The 20,405-nt window shown below is 45.4% G+C and overlaps 1 protein-coding gene and 1 pseudogene across 1 annotated transcript; both read right to left on the bottom strand.

The window, feature by feature from the left end:
- Positions 1-1,856: 1,856 nt before the first annotated feature.
- Positions 1,857-13,960, bottom strand: PXMP4 (peroxisomal membrane protein 4). Its single transcript, XM_019733918.2, has 4 exons — positions 13,739-13,960; positions 9,063-9,125; positions 5,708-5,906; positions 1,857-2,681 (listed from the first exon to the last, which is right to left on the bottom strand). The coding sequence occupies exons 1-4, from the start codon at positions 13,849-13,851 to the stop codon at positions 2,418-2,420; spliced, it is 639 nt and encodes a 212-aa protein (XP_019589477.2). The 5' UTR covers positions 13,852-13,960; the 3' UTR covers positions 1,857-2,417.
- A 4,346-nt stretch (positions 13,961-18,306) lies between these two features.
- On the bottom strand, positions 18,307-18,667 carry LOC109448526 (small ribosomal subunit protein uS10; annotated as a pseudogene).
- Between the last annotated feature and the right edge of the window lie 1,738 nt (positions 18,668-20,405).

The following is a 20,405-nucleotide window of genomic DNA, read 5'->3' as shown; positions in this document are numbered from 1 at the left end:
GCACTGGATCCAAAGCCTACATCCCCAACCACCACATTACACTGCCTCTCAATCTGCTGCACCAGAGGCCAATTTTAGTTTGGGTTCCCTCAATAGCAGACCCCAAGACAAGGATTTGAGTACAAGTGATCTATATGGGAAGTGGTCCCAAGAAGCACTGGTAGGGGCATGAGGACGGGAGACAGGGAAGCGGGTGTTACCAAGCAAATGACCACTGTAGGCACCGCAGCTCAGTCCTGCTGAGCCAGGAGCCAGAGTGGAGCATGCGCCTCGGTTAGTCCACCCAGTCATACCTGGGCCAGGGATGTGGGAGTGGGACTATTCATCAGTCATTGGCCCCCGGGATGTTAATCCTCCAGCACTGCAGGTGCCACCGGCAAGTGAGGGCCCTCAGGCAGAAAGATACAGGGGTGGCAGTTGGAAAAGCTGGCTGGTGTACACTGAAGTGGTAAACTCGATGGGGTATGGGCAGGGTAACCCCAGCATCTATTATAAAACCTGCTTGCTGATGGCCACCCTCTCCCCTCCCCAGAAGCCTGGGATCTCATTCAGCCTCCACAGAGTCAACTAAGGGACCTTCAAGATCACCAAGCTTGCAGTACAACATCGTGGCTGAGAACACGGCTGTTACAATCAGCCCTAATCCTATCTCGATTACCTAACAGCTCTGTTTAACTCAGTTTCCTCATTTGTCACATGGGATACGGGTTGGCCCCATGTCATCCCCTACTACCTTGTTACTCAAGGTGTGACTCAGACCAGAGGCAGCAGCGTCACTTGGGAGTCTGTGAGAAACGCAGAACTTTCAGGTCACACCCCAAACCCACTGAATCAGAATCTGCATTTGAATAAGATATCCAGTGACTCACGTGCACATTTCTACTAGTAACTTCTACAATATAAAAAGAGACTGAAGTATTCCTATTAGATCAAGGCTCTCCAGTTGATGAGCCATGGACCAAGTCTTCCTGAAGACCTGTTTAATTTGTCCAGCATGGTAGTTTAAAAAAATCAGATTGGCACATGTCTCCAGTTCATCACGCCCCCATCACTCCCTACAGCATATCGTGCGGAGAACCCAGAACATTATCATTTATGCCACTTGCCAGGCTCATGTAGGCATTTGAGTTTGTAGCCCCCACCCCACCCCCGGAACAGACCCTATAACTAGCTAACATTTGCATAGTTTAGCTTAGGTTTCTAAATTTAAAGTAAGGCACTGAAAAACACATGGGCTTTGATTTGGGTTCAAACCCTGATAGGACTACCACACTGTGTTACCCTGGGCAAGTTACTTCCCATCTCTGATCCTCAGTTTCTACGTCTATAAAACAAGGATCAAAATACAGACCTGCAAGGTAATCACTGTATGGATTAAAAAATAATTAGTGCAAAGCACCCAGGAGGAAGTAGGAGCTCACTAAATGCATGTGATTAATCGTAGTAGCAAAAGCTGTAGGTACACAAGTCCAGTGTGGACACCAGGTAGTATTACGATTATCCTCATTTTACAAGAAACTGAGGCTCTGAGAGGTCAAGAACCTTCCTCAAAGTTACACGGTGGTGGAGTGGGAACTCAAACCCATGTCCTCTAGCTCTATATCTGCACTGTCCACTAGAATTTTCTGTGATTGTTCTATATCTGCATAGTGCAATATAATCACCACTAACCACAGGTGGCTATTTACGAAGCACCCGAAATGTGTTGTAAATGTACAACACACTTGATTTTGATGACTTAATACAAGAAAAAAGAATGTAAACTAGTTCATTAATTTTTATATTAATTACATGTTGAAATAATAATATTTTAGAAATTTGGGCTAAAATAAATAATTAAGGTTAATTTCATCTGGTTCTTTCCACTTTTTTTTTTAATGTGGTTACTAGAAAAATTTCAATTACATATATGACTGTCATTGTGTTTCTATTGGACAGTAGAACTCTGGAGCTTCTCCAATAGAATACCTGAGACAAGGAACTTAATATTTTGTAAAAACGTATTTGCAAATCCACTGCCCAGCAGCAAGAAACCCTCTATTACATAAGAACAGTCGAAGAACATACCCACTTTCAGGGCCCTCCTTTAAGCTTGATGACCCTTGAGGCCCAGAAGGGGTGACTTTTCCTGATGTCACAGAAGTCAGCAGCATAGCTAGAACCACGCCCAAGGCTTCTCAACCTGATTCGGCCATTTGTTCCACCATTCACGAGTACCTAATGGGATTTGAAAGTCAGTGCTTTTGCTTCGGAAAATGGAACCCTGGGATAATAAAAGTTGGAGTTTGAGAGCCATGATCTTGAGAAGGCAGGATCCTCTGGAAGGTTTCACCGGTGGAGCCAATCTTGAGTCACAGCTGGATATCGCCTGGAGACTACTTGGGTGTAAAAGCATCCATAAGTCTCTCAGGGTCACATTACTTCGAGGCAGGGCTCTTGTTGTAGATGAGGAAGTCTGAGATGTCGTGCCACACATTGCTGTCCTCGTACAGGTAGGTCATAGAGGACTGCAGCGAAGGCTGCAGTGTGGGCCGGTGGTACTCAAAGAGCCACAGCACCAGCCCCCACACCGTCGCAGAGACCCACGGGAATGGGTCCCACTTGGGTTTGGGAATGTAGCCCTTCTCCACGCCCAGGCGGCACAGGGCAAACAGGACACGAGACAACAGGTACATGCTGATCTGCAGGGAGGGAGTGACAGGGGATTAAAGGCGGGCACAGCCACTGGGAACCTTCTTCCCACCCCCATGTCACCCTACTGGATCAGTGTTTTTCAAAGCTGGTGTGCAAGATGATTTGAAATAGTATATAGCAGGTATTTTAATATTACTAGTTTACATTTTTAATTTATTATTCTTTTTCATTAAAAATGTTTTTAAATGAGTATATTTACTCGTACATGGTTCAAGACTAAAAGGTAACTTGACACCAAAAAATACATCCATAAAAGAAAAAAATAGATAAATTGGATCTCATCAAAATTAAAAATTTTTCGGTTGTGAAGAGGACGAAAAGTAAAGCTATCGACTGGTAGAAAATATTTACAAACACATATCTGACAAAGGTTAGTATCTGGAATATACTTTTTAAAATCTCAAAACTAATAGTAAAAAAAAATCCAGTTAGAAAATGGGCAAAAGACATGAACAGATATTTCACTGAAGAGGTTATACAAATGGAAAATAAGCACATGAAAAGATGTTCAACATCATTAGCCATCAAAAAATGCAAATTAAAACCACAATGAGATGGCGCTACACACTTATCAAAATGGATAAAATTAAAAAATAAAATGTGATAAACCAAATACTGGCTAGGATGTGGAGAAACTGGATCACCTGTATATTCCTGATGGTAATGTAAAATAATACAATTACTCTGGAAAATAGTTGGCCAGTTTCTTATAAAACTAAATATGCATGTACCATTTGGTCCTGCAATTGCACTCTTGGCCATTTATCCCAAAGGAATGAACTGATGTTCACTTAAAAACTTGCACAAGAATGTTCTTAGCAGCTGTATTCCTAATAGCCAAAAGCTAGAAACAAGTCAGATGTCCTTCAGGGGTGAATGTTTAAACAAACTGGTATATCCATGAGATGGAACAGCACTCAGCAATAAAAAGAAATGAACTATTGACACACACAACTTGGACGAATCTCCTGAGCATTATGCTGAGTGAAAAAAGCCAATCCTCAAAGATTACATATTGTAATGACTCTACCTATCTAATAACATTTTTGAAATGACAAAATTTTAGAAATGGAGGTCAGAATAGTTGTTGCCAGGGGTCAGGGAAAGGAAGGGAGGGTGAAGGAGATGGTATGACCAGGATTCCTAACCTTTGGAAGTTCATAGACCAGTGGAATTTCTAACAAAAATAAAACGGGTGAAATTTTCTCAAAATACAAAATGCTCATATCCACAGATTCCACAGTTCCATGCCTTGGAACTTTCGGATGGACAGACACATGTACAAGAAGACGTCCAAACAAAGATATAGACTGCATGTGTGTAATGGCAAAAGGCTAGACTCCCTAAATGTCCCTGCAGAGGTGAAATCAAGCCTGGTCCATCCATCCAGCAGCGGAGAGCTCTAATGTCAAAAAGGATGAGGGACTCACAAGAGAGGTCTCCAAGATAACACAGTTCTGTGAAAAAAAGTGCAGCATGATCTCACTGGTGGAAAACTCCTGATATGTACACTGACGCGAGCACAGACAATTTCTGAAGGTCTACACAAGACACAGTTAAAGTGACTGTCCTTGGACAGTGTCTTGACAATTGGAGGGGGACGGGAACTTTCTTTTTAATTTATTTTCTATTTTTACCATGATGTATCCCAAGTATAATACCTGGAAGTATGCCAGGTACCTAGAGGGTGCTTAATCTGCATTTTAAAAAATGCAAAAATAAAACTATTTTTATAATTTAAAAATACAGAGGGTGCCAAAAAATGTATACACATTTTAAGAAAGGAAAAAACTGTATTAATTGTAATAATATATACCAATAACAAAGGATGAATACAAGTCACGTTTGACTTCTGCAATTATAAGAGGTGCTCAAAGTGGTTACCATCAGCGTCCAGATACTTCTGATTACGGCGATCTACTGCTTGAGCATAGATCACATCTCTTAAAACGTATATACATTTTTTTTTTTAACATTTTATTTATTTAAGTGTGTTTTTTCCAGGATCCATCAGCTCCAAGTCAAGTAGTTGTTTCAATCTAGTTGTGGAGGGCACAGCTCACAGTAGCCCATGTGGGGATCGAACTGGCAACCTTGTTGTTAAGAGCACTGAGCTCTAACCAACTGAGCTAACTGGCCACCCTAAAACATGTATACATTTTTTTTGGCGCCCCCCAGTATTTAATAAATTTGAGGGAGGCAAACAGAGGGGCTGTTAATTTTCATGGTAAATAAGGACTTTACAATAACAACTAGCATTTGGTTCCATTAAAAACAACAAAACGGGCCGGCCCGGTGGCTCAGGCGGTTGGAGCTCCGTGCTCCTAACACCGAAGGCTGCCGTTCGATTCCCACATGGGCCAGTGCCAGATGGCTCAGTTGGTTGGAGCGTGGGCTCTCAACCACAAGGTTGCTGGTTCAACTCCTGCAAGGGGTGGTGGGCTGCACCCCCTGCAACTAACAACGGCAATTGGACCTGGAGCTGAGCTACGCCCTCCACAACTAAGATTGAAAGGACAACAACTTGATTTGGAAAAAGGCCTGCAAGTACACACTGTTCCCCAATAAAGTCCTGTTCCCCTTCCCCAAATAAAAAAAAAAAGATAACATTTAAAAAAACAACAACAATTTGAACCCAGAAAAAGGGCAAGTTACAGAATAACAGACAATTCTTTGAGCATAATAAATTTAGTTTTAAGAAAATCATACTCCAGGATCGTTTTTCTTTTTTCTTATTTCACTGCAGAGCAGTTCATGAAAAAAAAAAGTCTCTGACCCAGAGAGCAGCACATACATTGATTTCGAGAATCATGAAATTCCAACAAGCTGCTTGGTTTACCGATGGGGAAACGGGGAAGTGACCTACCCAAGGTCACAGGACTGGTGAGTCACAGACCCTAAGACTTAGAAGGAAACCAAGAGCTCATCTTCGACCCCCACCCCAACTCATACCTGAACCACATCCACCGGCCCCAGCCAGCCCCCCACCCGCATCCCTGGAGAGGATCTTTACCTGGCTGTTGATGTTATTGTTATCTCTAAATACCAGCCAACCTCCGATGAAGGCAGCCAGGAATGAGTGCATCTGGTAGGTCTCACCCTGCGCGTGGGACTGCAGGGCGCAAAGCCCTTTGTAGGTGAACACGAAGCAGGCCAGGTTGGAAGAATGGGTGTACGTGGCCTGCAGAATGGCCTGAAGCTTCTCTCGGAGGCTGCACAAACACAGAGAGCTACCATAAGCGCAGGCCCAGCCATTCCAAAGGCATTCACCCACTGGGCATGCAAATCTGAACGAGGGAAGGGAAGAAGCTCACAGCCAATGCTCATTCAACCCCAGGCCTCTAGCCTCCACGTCCTGGGGGCTGCTGCCTCACTTGATTCAGGCCTTTACTGCATCTCTATACCACTTCCTCAGACAGGCCTTCCCTGATCACCCTACATAAAAGAATGCCCATCACATTTGTCACCTTAACCTACTTTTCTTTTCCTTTATTGCTGTTATCACCACCTAACATTTATATGCTTGTTTATTATGACCCCTCCCCTGCCCCCTCCCAGTGGAAGCTACCAGAGAGTGGTGTCTACATCTGGCGTGCTCATCTTCAGGCCCCATTCTGGGGCCTGACATATAGTAGGTGCTCAGTAAATATTTTTTGGGAGTGAACATGTGAAGAAATGAATGAGGGAGCGAGTGCCTACTATGTGCTGGATCTGGGGATATAATACTGGGGAAAAAACAGATTTCCTTACTGCCCTCATAGAGTTTATGATCTAATGGGAGAGGAAAATATAATCATAATGAGACAGGTAAGTTAGTATGAGTGCTAGGTAGACAGGGGGGTCCCTGGTGGAGTAAACAAAAAAGCAGCCATATCGTGAAACTCCAGGTCCTGGGATGTCTCCCTCACTCCAGAACAGAGATATGAGAATACATCTTGAGGTTAATAGATCATCTCAAATCCCTTCTGGCCAGACAAAGGAGCAGATCTGATAGATAGGAATGGTTTGGTTTGTTAATCCCTTCAGGATGAGCAAACAGGACAAACCTGACAGATGAATTCAATTAGAAGGCTCCAGCCCCCTTCCCCAAACAGGCAAGGGAAGGTACAGAAGTAAGAGCTTTTGCCTCAGTCACGCCTCCCCCCCCCCCATTCGGGACCCCTTCCCACTCGGGAGCTGCAACCTCTTCTCCTGCTTCTAATAAACTCTCTTCCTTTACAAGTTTTGGCCCCTCCCTGTCTGGGTGTCCATTCTTTGGCTTCACGAGACACGATCCCGTCCCGCACCCCGACACTGCTAGCAGATCCAACATCATTTACATCTTTGGAGACTCACAGAAAAATATTCCTACTTCATTAAAACAAGGGTCAAACATTGACCTGACAAGAGCTGACTCTAGGATCTGAAGAATGAGGAGTCAGTGAGGGCAAGAGGGGAGAGGAGTTGCAGCCCAGGAAGAGGGACCAGCAGGTGCAAAGGTCCTAAGGAGGGTCCAGAGTGGGGAGTAAAAGGAACCGAGAGAAACCGTCAAGTTCTGAGCAGAGAACGTGTGGGTAAATGAGGCAGGGGGTGTGGGGGGCGAGGTGGTGCCATGCTAAGTGTTGTCTTTATCCTGAGAAAAGCAAACATTTAAGTAGGGGAGGGAGTCGACTGATGAATCCTTTAAATCACTCAAGGGCAGTGAGAACACAGAGAGAAGGGCAGAGTGTACTCTGGGAGATCAATTCAAGAATAGTAAGCTCAAGGGCCCTCAAGGCTAGATGAGGACCTTCAAGTGGGTCTACTGGGACCTGTTGAAATCTGCCAGGTGAGTGGGCACAGCCAGGCGTCAGCTGGTTCTCGCCCCATAGGAACACGGGCCCAGTGTTGCCAGTTCTAAGACAAGAAAGTTAGATTTCCCAGTTTTTCAGTATTGACACAAACCTTGCCTTCAAATCAGTTCTAGAATCTGACCACTTCTCACTTCTATTGTCACCACCGAGGTCTGAGCCATCAGTGTTGCTCACCTGGATTACAGCCATAGCCTCCTATTTTACACCTACTTCTGCTCTTGGCCACCAACTCCCATCTGTTCTTAATCTGGCAGCAAATTCTTCACTCGCACATAGTCAAATAGTGGCACATCCCTGCACAAAACCTTACAATTTCCTGTTTCATTTCAAGGAAAAGCCAAACTCCTCTCTATGGCCTAAAGTTGGATGGGATGGACCCAGGTGGCCACTGTGATCTTCCTCTTTGTTCTCTCCCTTCCAATCCCTCTGCTTCAGCCTCCTCAAACGCACCAGGCATGATCCCACCTCAGGGCCTTTGCACTGGCTATTCCTTTGTTCTGAAACACTCTTTCCCCTGATACCCACTTGGTTAACTCTTTCATTTCCTTAAAGTCTGTATTTGAGTATCACTTTCTCATCAAGGCCTTCCCTATTTATTTCTGCAGGTTGCCCCTCCTCCAACACTCCTGATCCCCTTTCCCTGCTCTTATTTTTCTTTCCCACAGTCTGTATCACCTTCTAATGTACCATATACTCTCCTTATTTATTATGTTTATTTTCTGCCAGCCCCTGCTAGAATGCAAACTCTACAAGGGCAGTGATCATGGTCGCTTTTGTTCACTGCTGTATCCCCAGCACCTAAACAGTATCTGGTCCATAGTAGGTGCTCAATAAATATTTACTGAATGAATGAATGAGGTCCATTTTTAAAAAAATGATTCGGAGGACAAAAACCAAAACAAAAAATACAAAAAGAGAATCTTAAAGCTGGATTTGGCCAGAAGGCTGTCCATGTGTGATTCTTATAAGTTTACATACATTAAAAACTACAAAAGTGGTTTCTGAGAAGTGCCCTGAGGGAAGACTTATGAGAAATCAGAGGAAGGAAGGGAGGTCATAGACCTCCCTTTATTGGAGGACAGTTTTCTGAGAAAGTGATCCTCAGAGAAGTGGTATGGGTTGCCAGGAAGGAAATAAAGGTGGGGTAGAAGAAGAAAGGGCATTGCTGGAGTGGAAGTGGGGGACACTGCATGAGCAAATGTATAGAGGTAGAACTACATGTGGCATGCGCATGGAATGGTAGCAAGGCCTGTGTGCCAAGGGCATCCCAGGGAGAACAGCAGAGAGTAGGGTAGGGATGCAGCTGAGGTCAGACTGCAGAGGGCCTTGAAGAACACACCTGGAAGGTGGGCTTCTTTGGAGGGCTGTGGGAGCCAGGGGCATTTTTCCAGCAGGGATAATAGAATCAAAGTTATACTTTAGAAGGTGGTGGTGGGGACAGGTTAGACCCAGCCAGGAAGCTGCTACAACAGTACTAGCACTGAGGGGTGACCACATTCTCTTCCCGATTGAGGGGTGTGCAGAAGGGGTGGGTACCTGCCGCTCCGGAAGAGAAAGGTCATGACCAGTGAGTGAGGGGCCCGGATTTTGGCTCCATACCTGTGGAAAAAAGAGAAAACAGTTATTGTAGCGTCACTGTATTCACAGTTTCTTTCTGGGCTGTATCTCTGCCTTCTTGTTCCCTCTCCCTACCCCTAATCATAATATCATTTTGGGAGGGGAACTAATGCTGGCTTTCAAGTTAGACCTAAGTTCAAAGTGGGTTGTAGAAAGGAAATAGTATTTGGTGCCTAAGTCCTGCCACATTTTGCTGTATAAACTTGGATCAATCACTTAACCTCTCTAAGTTCCCTTCAGTAAAAAGTATTCTCCATTTCAGAGTTGCTTCTGACAGTCAAGGATGTGGCACATGTGAAAGTTCCTAGTTCAACCAATGTTAGTGTCTCTTCCTTTCTTGTTCTTCTTTACTGAACTCCCTTCCCCGCCCCCAAGTTCTCCAGCTGCCAGGCCCTCATCTAAGCAGGTTACAAGGTCTAAAAATCCAGGACAGCCTCCCGGAGACAACTGTCATGAGCCATATATTGTTGTCATATGGGTATCTGTGAACGTTCACTGTAAGCTTGAAACCGCAAAAGACTGGAAGCAAACCGGCGTCCATCCACAGGGGAATTGGATAAACAAATAATGGCCCCACCATTCAGTGGAATACCACACAGGGGTGAAAGAATGAGGAGGCTTGATGTGCACGGCAGGATTTATTAGAGCAAGGTGTGTACGATGTAAAATTGTGTAAAATGAGGACATTCTTCTATTAATCTAAAATTATTTCAAAATACAACTTGCTTAAAAGGTGTGGGAGGAGAATATATATATTTGTCTAGGCAGACAGTATTTCTGGGCGGAGACATGAGACTGGGCACAGGAGTCACTACCAGGGAGGGGGACTAGGTGACAGAATGATAGAGTGGGCAGGACTTGGAAGCACCTAACTTTTTATACCTTTTGTGAATGTGTGACCTAATAAAAAAATAAAGAAATAAAAATGTTAACAAGTTAAAGCCGGTTTTATGGTTGCGGTGGCCATGCTGAATTGCTTGTATTCTCCCCTGCTTTACAGTGGGCAGGAACCTCGTCTTGGCCCCAGCAAGCTCTCTGCCCTACTTCCTCCGAAGTCATCTCTTTTTCCTTCTGAACAAAGAAGCCCTCAGCCTCCTCCCGCTGACCGGAGCTAAAAGGGCCCCTCCTTATGCCACAGCACAAGCAGAACAGAGCCTCGATGTCCCTACACCTGCCAGGCCCGCTTTCCAAAGTCCCCAAACTCAGTTACTACTGTTCACGGGATTACGCTGTGCCCGGAAAAAAAAGATGCCCCGGATTTAAAAGACCTTAAAAGACATAATCACAGGTGCAATGTGATGTCCTAGAGGATCCTGGTTTAGACAAACTAGCTGTAGAGGCCATTTGGGGGAAAACTGGGACAATGTGTCTATCGACTGGACAGGAGTCAACATTATGGGATTAATATTAATTTATTAAATGTAATCATGATCATTTAGCCATACAGGAAAATGCTCTTATTTTTAGAGATGCCCATACATTAATATATTTAGGAGTGGAACATCCAAATGAGTTCAGTTTTACAAAGTTCACATGCCTCAGTCATCCAAGTCTGCCTCCCTAAATGGATGGCCTTCTTCACAAACACCATATTCTTTTCAACCTCCAGGCCTTCGTTCAAACCATTCCCTCTGCCTGGGATACCCTTCTCCCCTCGGCAAATTACAACTCAGCTTTCAGAGTACGAGGTGTGATCAAACAATATGGTGAATGTTTAAATTTAAAAAATATATATTACAGTAAAAGACACTCTGCTATTAATGCCCCTCAAAATACTCCCCCTCGCTTCGAACACACTTATCCCCCTCGTTCTTGCCACTTTCTGAAGCAGTTCTAGAAGTCCTCTTTCGTGAGTGTCATTAATTGCGCTGTTGTGGCTGCCTCGATGCCCTGAATGGATTCAAAATGTTTTCTTTTCACGGTCATTTTGACTTTGAGGAAGAGCCAGAAGTGGTGCCAGATCTGCTGAATAAGGTGGATGAGGACACACCGTAATGTTTTTTTGGCAGAAACTGCTGTACCAGAAGTGATGTGTGACACGGAGTGTTGTCATGATGGAGAATGATTTACAGCACACTTTAAAACATACCTTTTCTCAACCATAGCTCCCACCTAACTGCACCAAACAAGTTGAAACTTGTCACACACCATTACTAAGGTTCCACGTGCTGCTTCCCATATTGAAGATCCTGCCTTTCCGTTGGATGGCACTTGGCAACAGCATTCGCTGTATTTTGTGATCAGAACAGAAAGGCTCCATGTCACACATCATTTCTGGTACAGTAATTTCTGTCAAATAAAAACATTACGGTGTGTCATCATCCACCTTATTCTCCCAGATCTGGCACCATGTGACTTCTGGCTCTTCCCCCCGAAAGTCAAAATGACCATGAAAGGAAAACATTTTGAGTCGATTTAGGACATCAAGGCAGCTATGACAATGCAACTAAAGACATTCATGGAAGAGGACTTCCAAACCCTCTTCAGAAAGTGGCAAGAGCGATGGGAGCAGTGTGTTCGCAGCAAAGGGGAGTATTTTGAGGGGGATTAATTGCAATTGTGTCTATTATTGTAATAAATTTTTAAAATTTAAACATTCACCGTAGTTTTTTATTACACCTCATATCACCATCACCTCCTCTGTACAGCACTCCCAATCACCTTGTACTGACATGGCAGTTTAATGATCAGTCTCCCTTTTGGACACCAGATCCTTGTAGGTGGGCATGCTGTCTTAGCACTACCAAATGATGAAATCACTGCTTAGGGCACCCCTCTATGGGTGAGTTGGTTTCCATTTTACAGAGGAGGAAACTGAGGCCAGAAGAGACGAGGGAGACCCAGTTTTGAAATTAAAGAACTGGGATTTGAGCCCAAGGGCCTGACCTTAGCAAGTGCTGGGAAGGTTCCTGAGATCACAGAAAGAGTTAAGTCGTAGCAGGTGTACAAAGCCAGCACTGGGTAAGCTCACTGGCACTAGGGCCTGTGTGACTCCTTTTCACTCCTGCTTTGTCCTGAGAATACTTTGGCAAAAGGCCACTGATGTTATCTCAGGGTTCATTCCACCCTGGTCATACCAAGGTACGGCTGATATGATCTGGCCAGACACAGTGGGAATCAACTTCTACCCGAAAAACTGGGTGTCCATGGAAGCCAAGAGCTGGGTGTTGGGGTCAGGCATCCTTGGGTTTGAATGCTGGCTCAGACCCTAACCAAATAATATAATCATGAGCAATGAGTTTAACTCTCTGAGCCACAGTCTTCTCATCTGGAAAATGGGGACAATGGCAATTCCTACTTTGCACACTTATTCATTCATTCAATAAATATTTGAGAGCCTACTATGTACCAGGTACTAGGAATACACCAAGGAACAAAATAGATAAAAATCTCTGTCCCCATGAAACTCACTTTCTAGTGAGAGAGACAGAGTATAAAAATAGGATACATACATGAATGAACTACTTAGTGTCAGATGATAAGTACTATGAAGAAAATTAAATAGGGAAGGAGGCGAGGAGCTCAGGGATGGCCTCACTGAAGAAGTGACATATAAACAGAAGCCTGAATAAGGTGAGGAAAGTGATCCAGGCAGGTGTCCAAGTGAATGTAACAATAATAACAGCAGGGAACAGTTTTATTTACATTTTGTCCCAGGCTCTTTGTTAAGCATTTCACACAGATTGACTCAATCTTGACAGTAAAATATAAATACTATTATCATCCCCATTTTATAGAAATTAAGACTTAGAGAGGCTACCTGATTTGCTCAAGATCACACAGGTAGGTGGCACGAGGATTCAAACTCAGGCAGTCCACATCCTAGTGGCATGCTGCCACCAGGATGCCAACTCCAGGACGACACAGATCTTTGCTCTGTGTCCCCAGTTTTGGCACAGTAGGCTCTCAATAAATGATAGCTGTTATGCATGAGGTTTAAAGGAGGCTGAGCTCTCCAGGCACTAACCAGGGAAAATGACCCCAAGACCTCTCTCCTGCAAGTCTGATGGCCAGAGTGAAATCAATTTGTGCAACAAATACTGTATTTGCCGCTTTTTAAAACATTCATTGTCACGCCTGAGGCTTATGCCCTATAAGTCCTGTATGCTAGATAGGGACTTAGCGCTAGAGTCATACAGAAGGGGAGTGAGAATCAGGATGCGAGCCCACCGGCAGTTTAATGGGGGGAGCATAAGCAAAGGACTGCTAGAGGCCAGAGTCCAGCTTCCTACTGTGCAGATGGGGCCACTGAAGCACAGCGGGCCAAGGACACACAGCGGGTCGGGGGTAGGGAGAGGGCAAAACTGGGCCCAAGGGAGGGGATACGGAGACTGACAAGGGAGGTGGTCAAGAAAAGACAACCAGGTTGCAAAGCACGAAGGACCCAGAAAAAGCGCAGTTGGGAGCCCCGGCTCAGAAGGCGCTAAGGACCCAAAATCCAGCGCCCACTGGGCAGATGGTGGACACTGAGATCTAGAGATACACCAGGGCTGCTCAAGGGCACACAGCGCAGCGGCGCGGGGCCGGGAACCCGCGACGCCGATCCCAGCCAGGCCCGTCCCTCAGCCCCGGCCGGACCCTACGGCCCCACTCACACTGCCCCGTTCCGGAAGCCTTTGAGCACGGCCAACGCAGCGTGGTAGCGGCGCTTGCGCAGCAGTGTGTTGACAACCAGGAGTAGAGCCTGAAGCTGCGGCGGGGCGGCCATAGCGCCGGTGGCACGCGGGGTGTAGAGAACCGAGCCGAACCTGCACTGACAGCTCGGGGTTCAGGCTGCACAGGACCAAGAGGCCCACAGCGCCGAGGCGCGTCACCGCATCTTTACGACCATAAGCTCTGTCTGCTGTCACTCATTCAGGGAGAACCAATCATAGGGCTCATCCATCTCACAAGCGGAATGCGATGTACATACTTTCCCGAATAGAGGTCTAATTGGAAGAGAAGGAGCGCTTGTAACCAATCACAGTGGGCTCCGCCAGACTCGAAGTAAGGAAGGTTAGAATCACACGCCTAGATTTGTCCAATTAGAAAGCGTGTTTCTTTCTGGTTTGGAACAAGTTTGTCACCAGTGAGTTTCCAAAGTTTCCTGAAAAAGGAACCGCCCTCCTTAGGGTTGGGATGGTTTACACTGCGAGGAGCCAGGCTTCATCTTTACGCATGATAGTTCTGATTGGGTAACTGATCATAAAGATCTTCTCAGAGCATAAATCACTCGGCACCATCAATGTTTTACATTTATTCTTAAAATCCAAACTCCATCCCACGGCCCACAAGACCCTGTATGATCTGGCCCCTGCTTCCCTACCTAAACTCACGTCTGTCACTTTCCCCTTCATTCATTCTTCTCCAGCCAATCTGGCCTCCTTGCTGTTCCTTGAACATGCCAAGAACGCTCCTGCCTCAGCACCTTTGCACTTGCTATTTCCCTGCCTGGTATGCATCGCTCCCAGTTCTTCCCATGGCTGGCTCCTTCTCAGCCAGCCTTCAGGTGTCAGCTCAAATGCCACCACCTCAGAGAGGTCTTCCTCGATATCCTATCTACAGTAACACTGCCCACTCTGACTCATTATCCTCTTTTATTTCTTCATAGAACTTTTCACTCTTTGAAATGATTTGTTTGCTGCATGTTCATTATCTATTGCCCCTACCATATTGCAAATTCCATGAGGACAGAAACCTTGTCTGTTTTGTTTTCTGCTGTAACCCCATTACTTAGCACATGGTGGGTGCCCAACATATGCTTGTTAAAGCAGTATAGTTTGGGTTATTATCTACAAGCGCATTGATGAGTGACATTTATGTATGATGTTACGGTGTGTTGTCATTGGATAACAGCTACATGTCGAGTGGTGGCTGTAACTTGTGAGGGTGTCCCCTCATACTTGGCCTATGTGGTATTTATCTCTGTTGTTGTTTGTATCAGTGTCAGGGGATAATGTCAGGGATCAATGAAGGAGAAATTACACTGGGCCTATTTTATTCCTAAAACTGGATTTTCTTTATTTTTTCAGTAATGATGGACTTTCTTTTTTCAGTAATGGTTTAATTCAGGTAATCCTCCCTCTGAAAATAGTGGCGTTGTTAAATAAAATATAAAAATATCCTCTGATACTAAAATACTAAAAAGCCTGAGGAGTGCCTAGGCCAATTATTGGGTGAAAGCTGATAACCAGTTAACACAAAGATTACAATACTGGAGCACCAATGCTACTTATGATATGAGGGCATTTGCCAATATTGAACCTGTGGGCTTCAGCTCATCAACCACATAGGGCAAGAAGGACAGAAGTGAAAGTCCTGGGCCTGCCCTAGGTGGGGAGTCTTATAGAAGAAACTCTTCACATTAAGCTGAGACCCCAAAGGGTTTTACCCTAAAGTTTAATGTGATATGAACCTACTACATACCCCACACCACTAGCCCCAAGTGTCGTGCGGGAGACCCTGCTCGCTGCACCATTTGTCGTGCGGGAGACCCTGCTCACTGCCTTTCCTCCAACCGACCAAGGTCTCTCAACTGCAGACATATTTGGGTCTGCTAGGATATTGGTGGGCGTTTGTACCCCATTTAGCACAAATGGCAAGGCCCTTGTACAATATGATAAAAAAGGGGGCCTCATGGGATTGGACTGAGGCTATAGAGCAAGACTTCGTTGCCACGAAACGGGCAGTGCAGCAGGCACAGGCTCTGCAAGTAGTGGACCCCGGCCGCCCATTTGAACTTGATGTTCACGTAACTCAAGAGGGGTACGGATGGGGCCTCTGGCAACGGCAGGAGCGTCTCCGGTTGCCAGTGGGATTTTGGTCCCAATTATGGAAAGGAGTGGAGGTTCGCTACTCTCTAATAAAGAAACAGCTGGCTGCTGTGTATGCAGCCCTAGTGGCCACAGAAGCCATCACAGGAACGGCATGCGTGTTGGTTCGAACAACCTATCCTGTCCAGGGGTGGGTCCGTACATGGACCCTGGGACCCAAAACGGGGGTGACACAGACCACCACCCTCGTCAAGTGGGGTGCCTACTTGGAGCAACGTAGCACCCTTAGTTCAAGCCCTTTGAGCACAGAGCTACAACAGGTCCTGGGGCCTGTGGAGCTTGTAGCCCAGGCTGAGCCAAGTGCTCTGCCTAGAGGGGAGGACTTGGAGCCCTCGCCCTACAAAGGACAGTCCCCAGTACCTGAGGATGCCTGGTTTTTCCTAAGACTACCGTTTCTTTTCGTCCGTAGGTGTCAGTAGGTGTCAGTAGGCTAATACGGCACAGGGACCCTCGCGGAAGACGCTTGTCGCGTAGATTGTGAGGCGAGATCCTGTAGGGGTGGAGTGTGGGGACAGAGCAACAGAAAGTAGTTTACAGGCTCTCAGCCTCACGTGGAAGGGTGCTGGCTCTGGTGGTGGATGGCCGGCGGCTGTGGCTGATTGGCCTTGGGCTGTGGCCGGTTAGCCAATCGGCTGCTAGTATAACTGCTGCGGCTACGGAGGAGAGCCGAGGATTGCCGAGCAGAGTCGAGGACAGCGGAAGAGGAGAGCCGAGGAGAACAGAAGAGAGCAGAGAAACAGAGTTGAGGAGAGTGGAGGAGAGTCGTCGGTCGGTTGGCGGAAAGGCGGACAGCAGGTCACACGTCTGGTGAACCCAGCCTCCAGCGAGACCATAGTGGTATGACTCCCCTACCTATGGCTCCGTGTGTGTTCCTTTTTGGCCTCGCCATATCCTGCGTTCTTGTGTGGGGAGCGGGAGCAGAGACCCCGCAGGCCACCCCGCCTGAAAAATGGCGCAGCGAGCAGGGTCTCCCGCACGACACCAAGTCAGTTCAGAAAAGGTTGCTTTGGTGCTGAGCAGAACAGATAAAGAAAAAGGAACAGGAATTTTTTTTTAAACCTTTTCTTGGGGAGTTTTAACCATTGATAAGTCCCTTTTCACCGTAAGTAGTAGAGCCTGGTAGCCCAAGAAATCGCAAGCCATGAATTGAGAACCTGGTTTGAGGTGATAACTGACTGGAAGTGCCCCAAACCTTTGGCAACAGACAATAAATGCAAAGCCTCTATGAAGACAGGCAGATCTATCTTTGGCTGCAGGTAATCACCACAGATAATTTTTCAAGGTGATGACCAGCACATAGTCAGAGCAAACCAGGCACCCAAGACTTCATGAAGAAGAAATAGACATAACCTGAGAGGAACAGATCAATATAGACTTCAGGTATTGTGATTTACAGACACAGGTTTTTAAAAATTGTGCACACAAGATTTAAATCTAGAAAATAGCTACAGAGAACAGAAAACTATTTTAAAAACATGAAAAATTTGAAAAGGAACCAAATAGAACTTCTAGAAATATCACCTAACACACCCATGAAGAATTAGTCACCAAGCCCTGACACATGACCCAGCACCAGGAGAAGGTGTTTGGAAACTATTTGGATCAGCAAGTTCTTCTTGGGTGCTGTCTTTTGCTAAGCCCTTTCTCACAGAGATAAATAAGTTTCTGATCTCAAGGAGCCCCGGATAAAGAGTTGATATATGGCAACACTTATTGCTTGATGACCCTTTTTAATTGTACATTATTCAGGGCAGGGCCTGTTTATTTATCTTACCCAGTAAAATCAAATTTATTTACTTAACAAGTACTTACAGAGTAATTGCTGTATTCCAGAAATTGTTTTCTATGTGCTTCATTAACCATTTCATTCTCATAGCAACCCTATGAGGTAGGTACTATAATCATTCCCACTTAACAGATAGTAAACTGAGACACAGAGAAGAAAAGCCACTTGCCCAAGATGATATAGCTAATAAGTCATGGAGCCAGAATTGGAATCCAGAACCCCTGGCTTCAGAGTCTTTGATCTTAACCACTGTATTAGTTTGCTAGGGCTTCCATAACAAACATGGACTGAGTGGCTTAAACAACATAAATTCTTTTTTCATAATTCTGGAAACTAGAAGTCCAAGATCAGGGTGTCTGCAGGTTTGGTTTCTTTTGAGGCCTCTCTCCTTCACTTTCAGTGGCTAGCTCCTCCCATGTCCTCACGCAGTTGCCCTTCAGTCTATGTGTATCAAAACCTCCTCTTCTTATAAGGACACCAGTCATATTGGATTAGGGCCCACCTGTATGACCTCATTTAATCTTTTTTTTTAATGACTGACGGTCAATTTATTGAAAAGGTTGATTTAAGCATCTGCAATGGTGACTTCAACCTCGACTCCTGCTCAATATCGATGGAAGTGATCTGCTTAACAATCTCAGAAGGACTGTGCAAGTCAATGAGTCACTTGTAGATCCTCATCTGAAAGAAACGATCCCAAGTCTTAGAAACTTCTCCACAGGGAGTTTTTATTGTAGAGATTCTCGGAGTCTTGGTAGGCATTAGAACTGATCCTTTCACTTTGAGAGTCTTTTCCTTTGTGCCTCTGATCAAGTCAGCACACACCTTCTTCAAGGATTTTACGTTGTGGCTGGTTAAGTAATTCTAATTCAGTGAATCGCCACCTCTGGTTCCATGGATATCTTTCTGGTATCTTTAAGTGCCATGGCTGCTACATGGCTTCCTGACCGACTTGTTCCTCGGTGAGAGGGAACAGTGATGAGTCAGGAGCAGGAGCCAGCAGAATGGAGCTCCGCTGAAGCTGCGACCACGTCTTCCTCAAAGAGCTGACCTCATTTAACCTTAATTACCTCTTTAAAGACCCTATCTCCAAATAGTTACATTCTGAGTAGTAGGGTATCAACATATAGGGATGTCAACACATGAATTCTGGGGGACATAGTTCAGCCATAATAACCATCATGCTTTGCTGTCTCCTACCAATACCAATGAACCTAACAAGGTGTCAGAGCCCAGCATTGCTTTGTGTGTCCTTCCTTTCTTCCCCTTGCAGCTGGGAGTCTGGTTTAAGCTGCTCATGATTTCTCCTCTCCCCACAGGGAAGTTAACTTTTCTGGGGTGGCTGGAGCACTTATTGTGGAAGAAGGGACACTAGAAGTTTCCCAAATGTTCCCTCCTCCCTACTTGGCTCCATGCCTGGAATTACTACATTACTTACTCCAGGAGTCTCTAAGCTGTGATTGCATGTGTCAACCAGCTGGCAATGAGGGAATGGGACATAGGACTGATGGATTGTGGTGGAGGAAGAGATGGAGTGAAGGAGTGGAAAGTTTGGAGTGGGGGCAGCCTAATGGGAACCTACTGGAGAACCTCCCTGAAAGCTCATTCAGTTGTTCTATCAGTCAGGTAGTCAGTCAACAAGCACTTCCCAGGTTACCTCTATGCCAGGATCTGGGTTTCAACCAGAATGGATGAAGCACCCTTCCCCTGCTCAGAGGGCTCCCGATTGAGGGGCTAGAGAAAAGGCCAACTTCCAAGGGCTGAACACTATCACAGTGTACCAAGTACCATGAGAAACTAGAATAGCAAGGGAGGGAACGAGATCTCATCTGGAAATCAGGCAAAGCGTCTTAGAGGAAGCAAGAAGGCTAGTTTCTAATGAGTGTGGAAGACTGGCATTTTGATAAGAGAGCAGTATGTGCAAAGGCCTGAAGAGCTGATAAAAATCAACTATGTGCATATGCACCTGGATATATAGAAATACATGGAAAGCTGCCAAGGCCTATGTTGGTAGACTCTTTTACTGTCCAAGGCCTCCCATCACCCTTAGAATCTAAATCCAGACCCTCACTGTGGCCCTGTCCATCTCTCCATCCTCATCCCCCTGTACTCATACCTCACTTATTACCCTATCAACATTTTTACAGTCCTTGGACTCCTTTCATTTTGGTGTTTAGGGCCTTTGTACTTGCCCAAGATGATATAACTAATAAGGTCTGCCTTTCTGTTCCCTTCTCTCCATCTGACTTCATCTCATTTCTCAGGTCCAACTCCTCAGAGAGGCCATACCTAACCACCCTGTCTAAAGGAGGCTTCCCCTTCTCCCAGAAAAAAAATGTTTCAAGTCACAGAGCACCTCTCTCTCTCTCTCTCTCTCTCTCTCTCTCCCCCCCCCTCGCTCTTTTTTACAGCCCATCTCATCTGCTGAACTATGACTCCATGAAGGCAAGAATTTTTATCTTTTTGTTCATGGCTGTGTCCCCAGCATCTAGTGCCTAGCACACAATAGGTGCCCAATAAATATTTTTAAATTAATTAAATGAATAGGAATGTACTAATATATTACTAGAATAATTAAGAAAAGAACAGTTATATTGAAGAATTCTTGCAGGGGACAGATGATGAGAATCTGAGACCATTGGATCAATGGAGATATTAAAGAAA

This window comes from Rhinolophus sinicus, linkage group LG13 (assembly GCF_036562045.2).
Source record: "Rhinolophus sinicus isolate RSC01 linkage group LG13, ASM3656204v1, whole genome shotgun sequence".
Classification (NCBI taxonomy): Eukaryota; Metazoa; Chordata; class Mammalia; order Chiroptera; family Rhinolophidae; genus Rhinolophus; species Rhinolophus sinicus.
The sequence above is the reverse complement of the archived record's forward strand: the minus strand, read 5'-3'. Positions and strand labels throughout refer to the sequence as shown.

Excerpts from the sequence above, each read along its gene's own strand:
- PXMP4 (XM_019733918.2), bottom strand. The coding sequence starts at position 13,851 with ATGGCCGCCCCGCCGCAGCTTCAGGCTCTACTCCTGGTTGTCAACACA. Across the intron at positions 9,126-13,738 it reads GGCTTCCGGAACGGGGCAGT|GTATGGAGCCAAAATCCGGG; the intron begins GTGAGTGGGGCC and ends TTTTTTCCACAG. Across the intron at positions 5,907-9,062 it reads TTTCTCTTCCGGAGCGGCAG|CCTCCGAGAGAAGCTTCAGG; the intron begins GTACCCACCCCT and ends GTGTTTGTGCAG.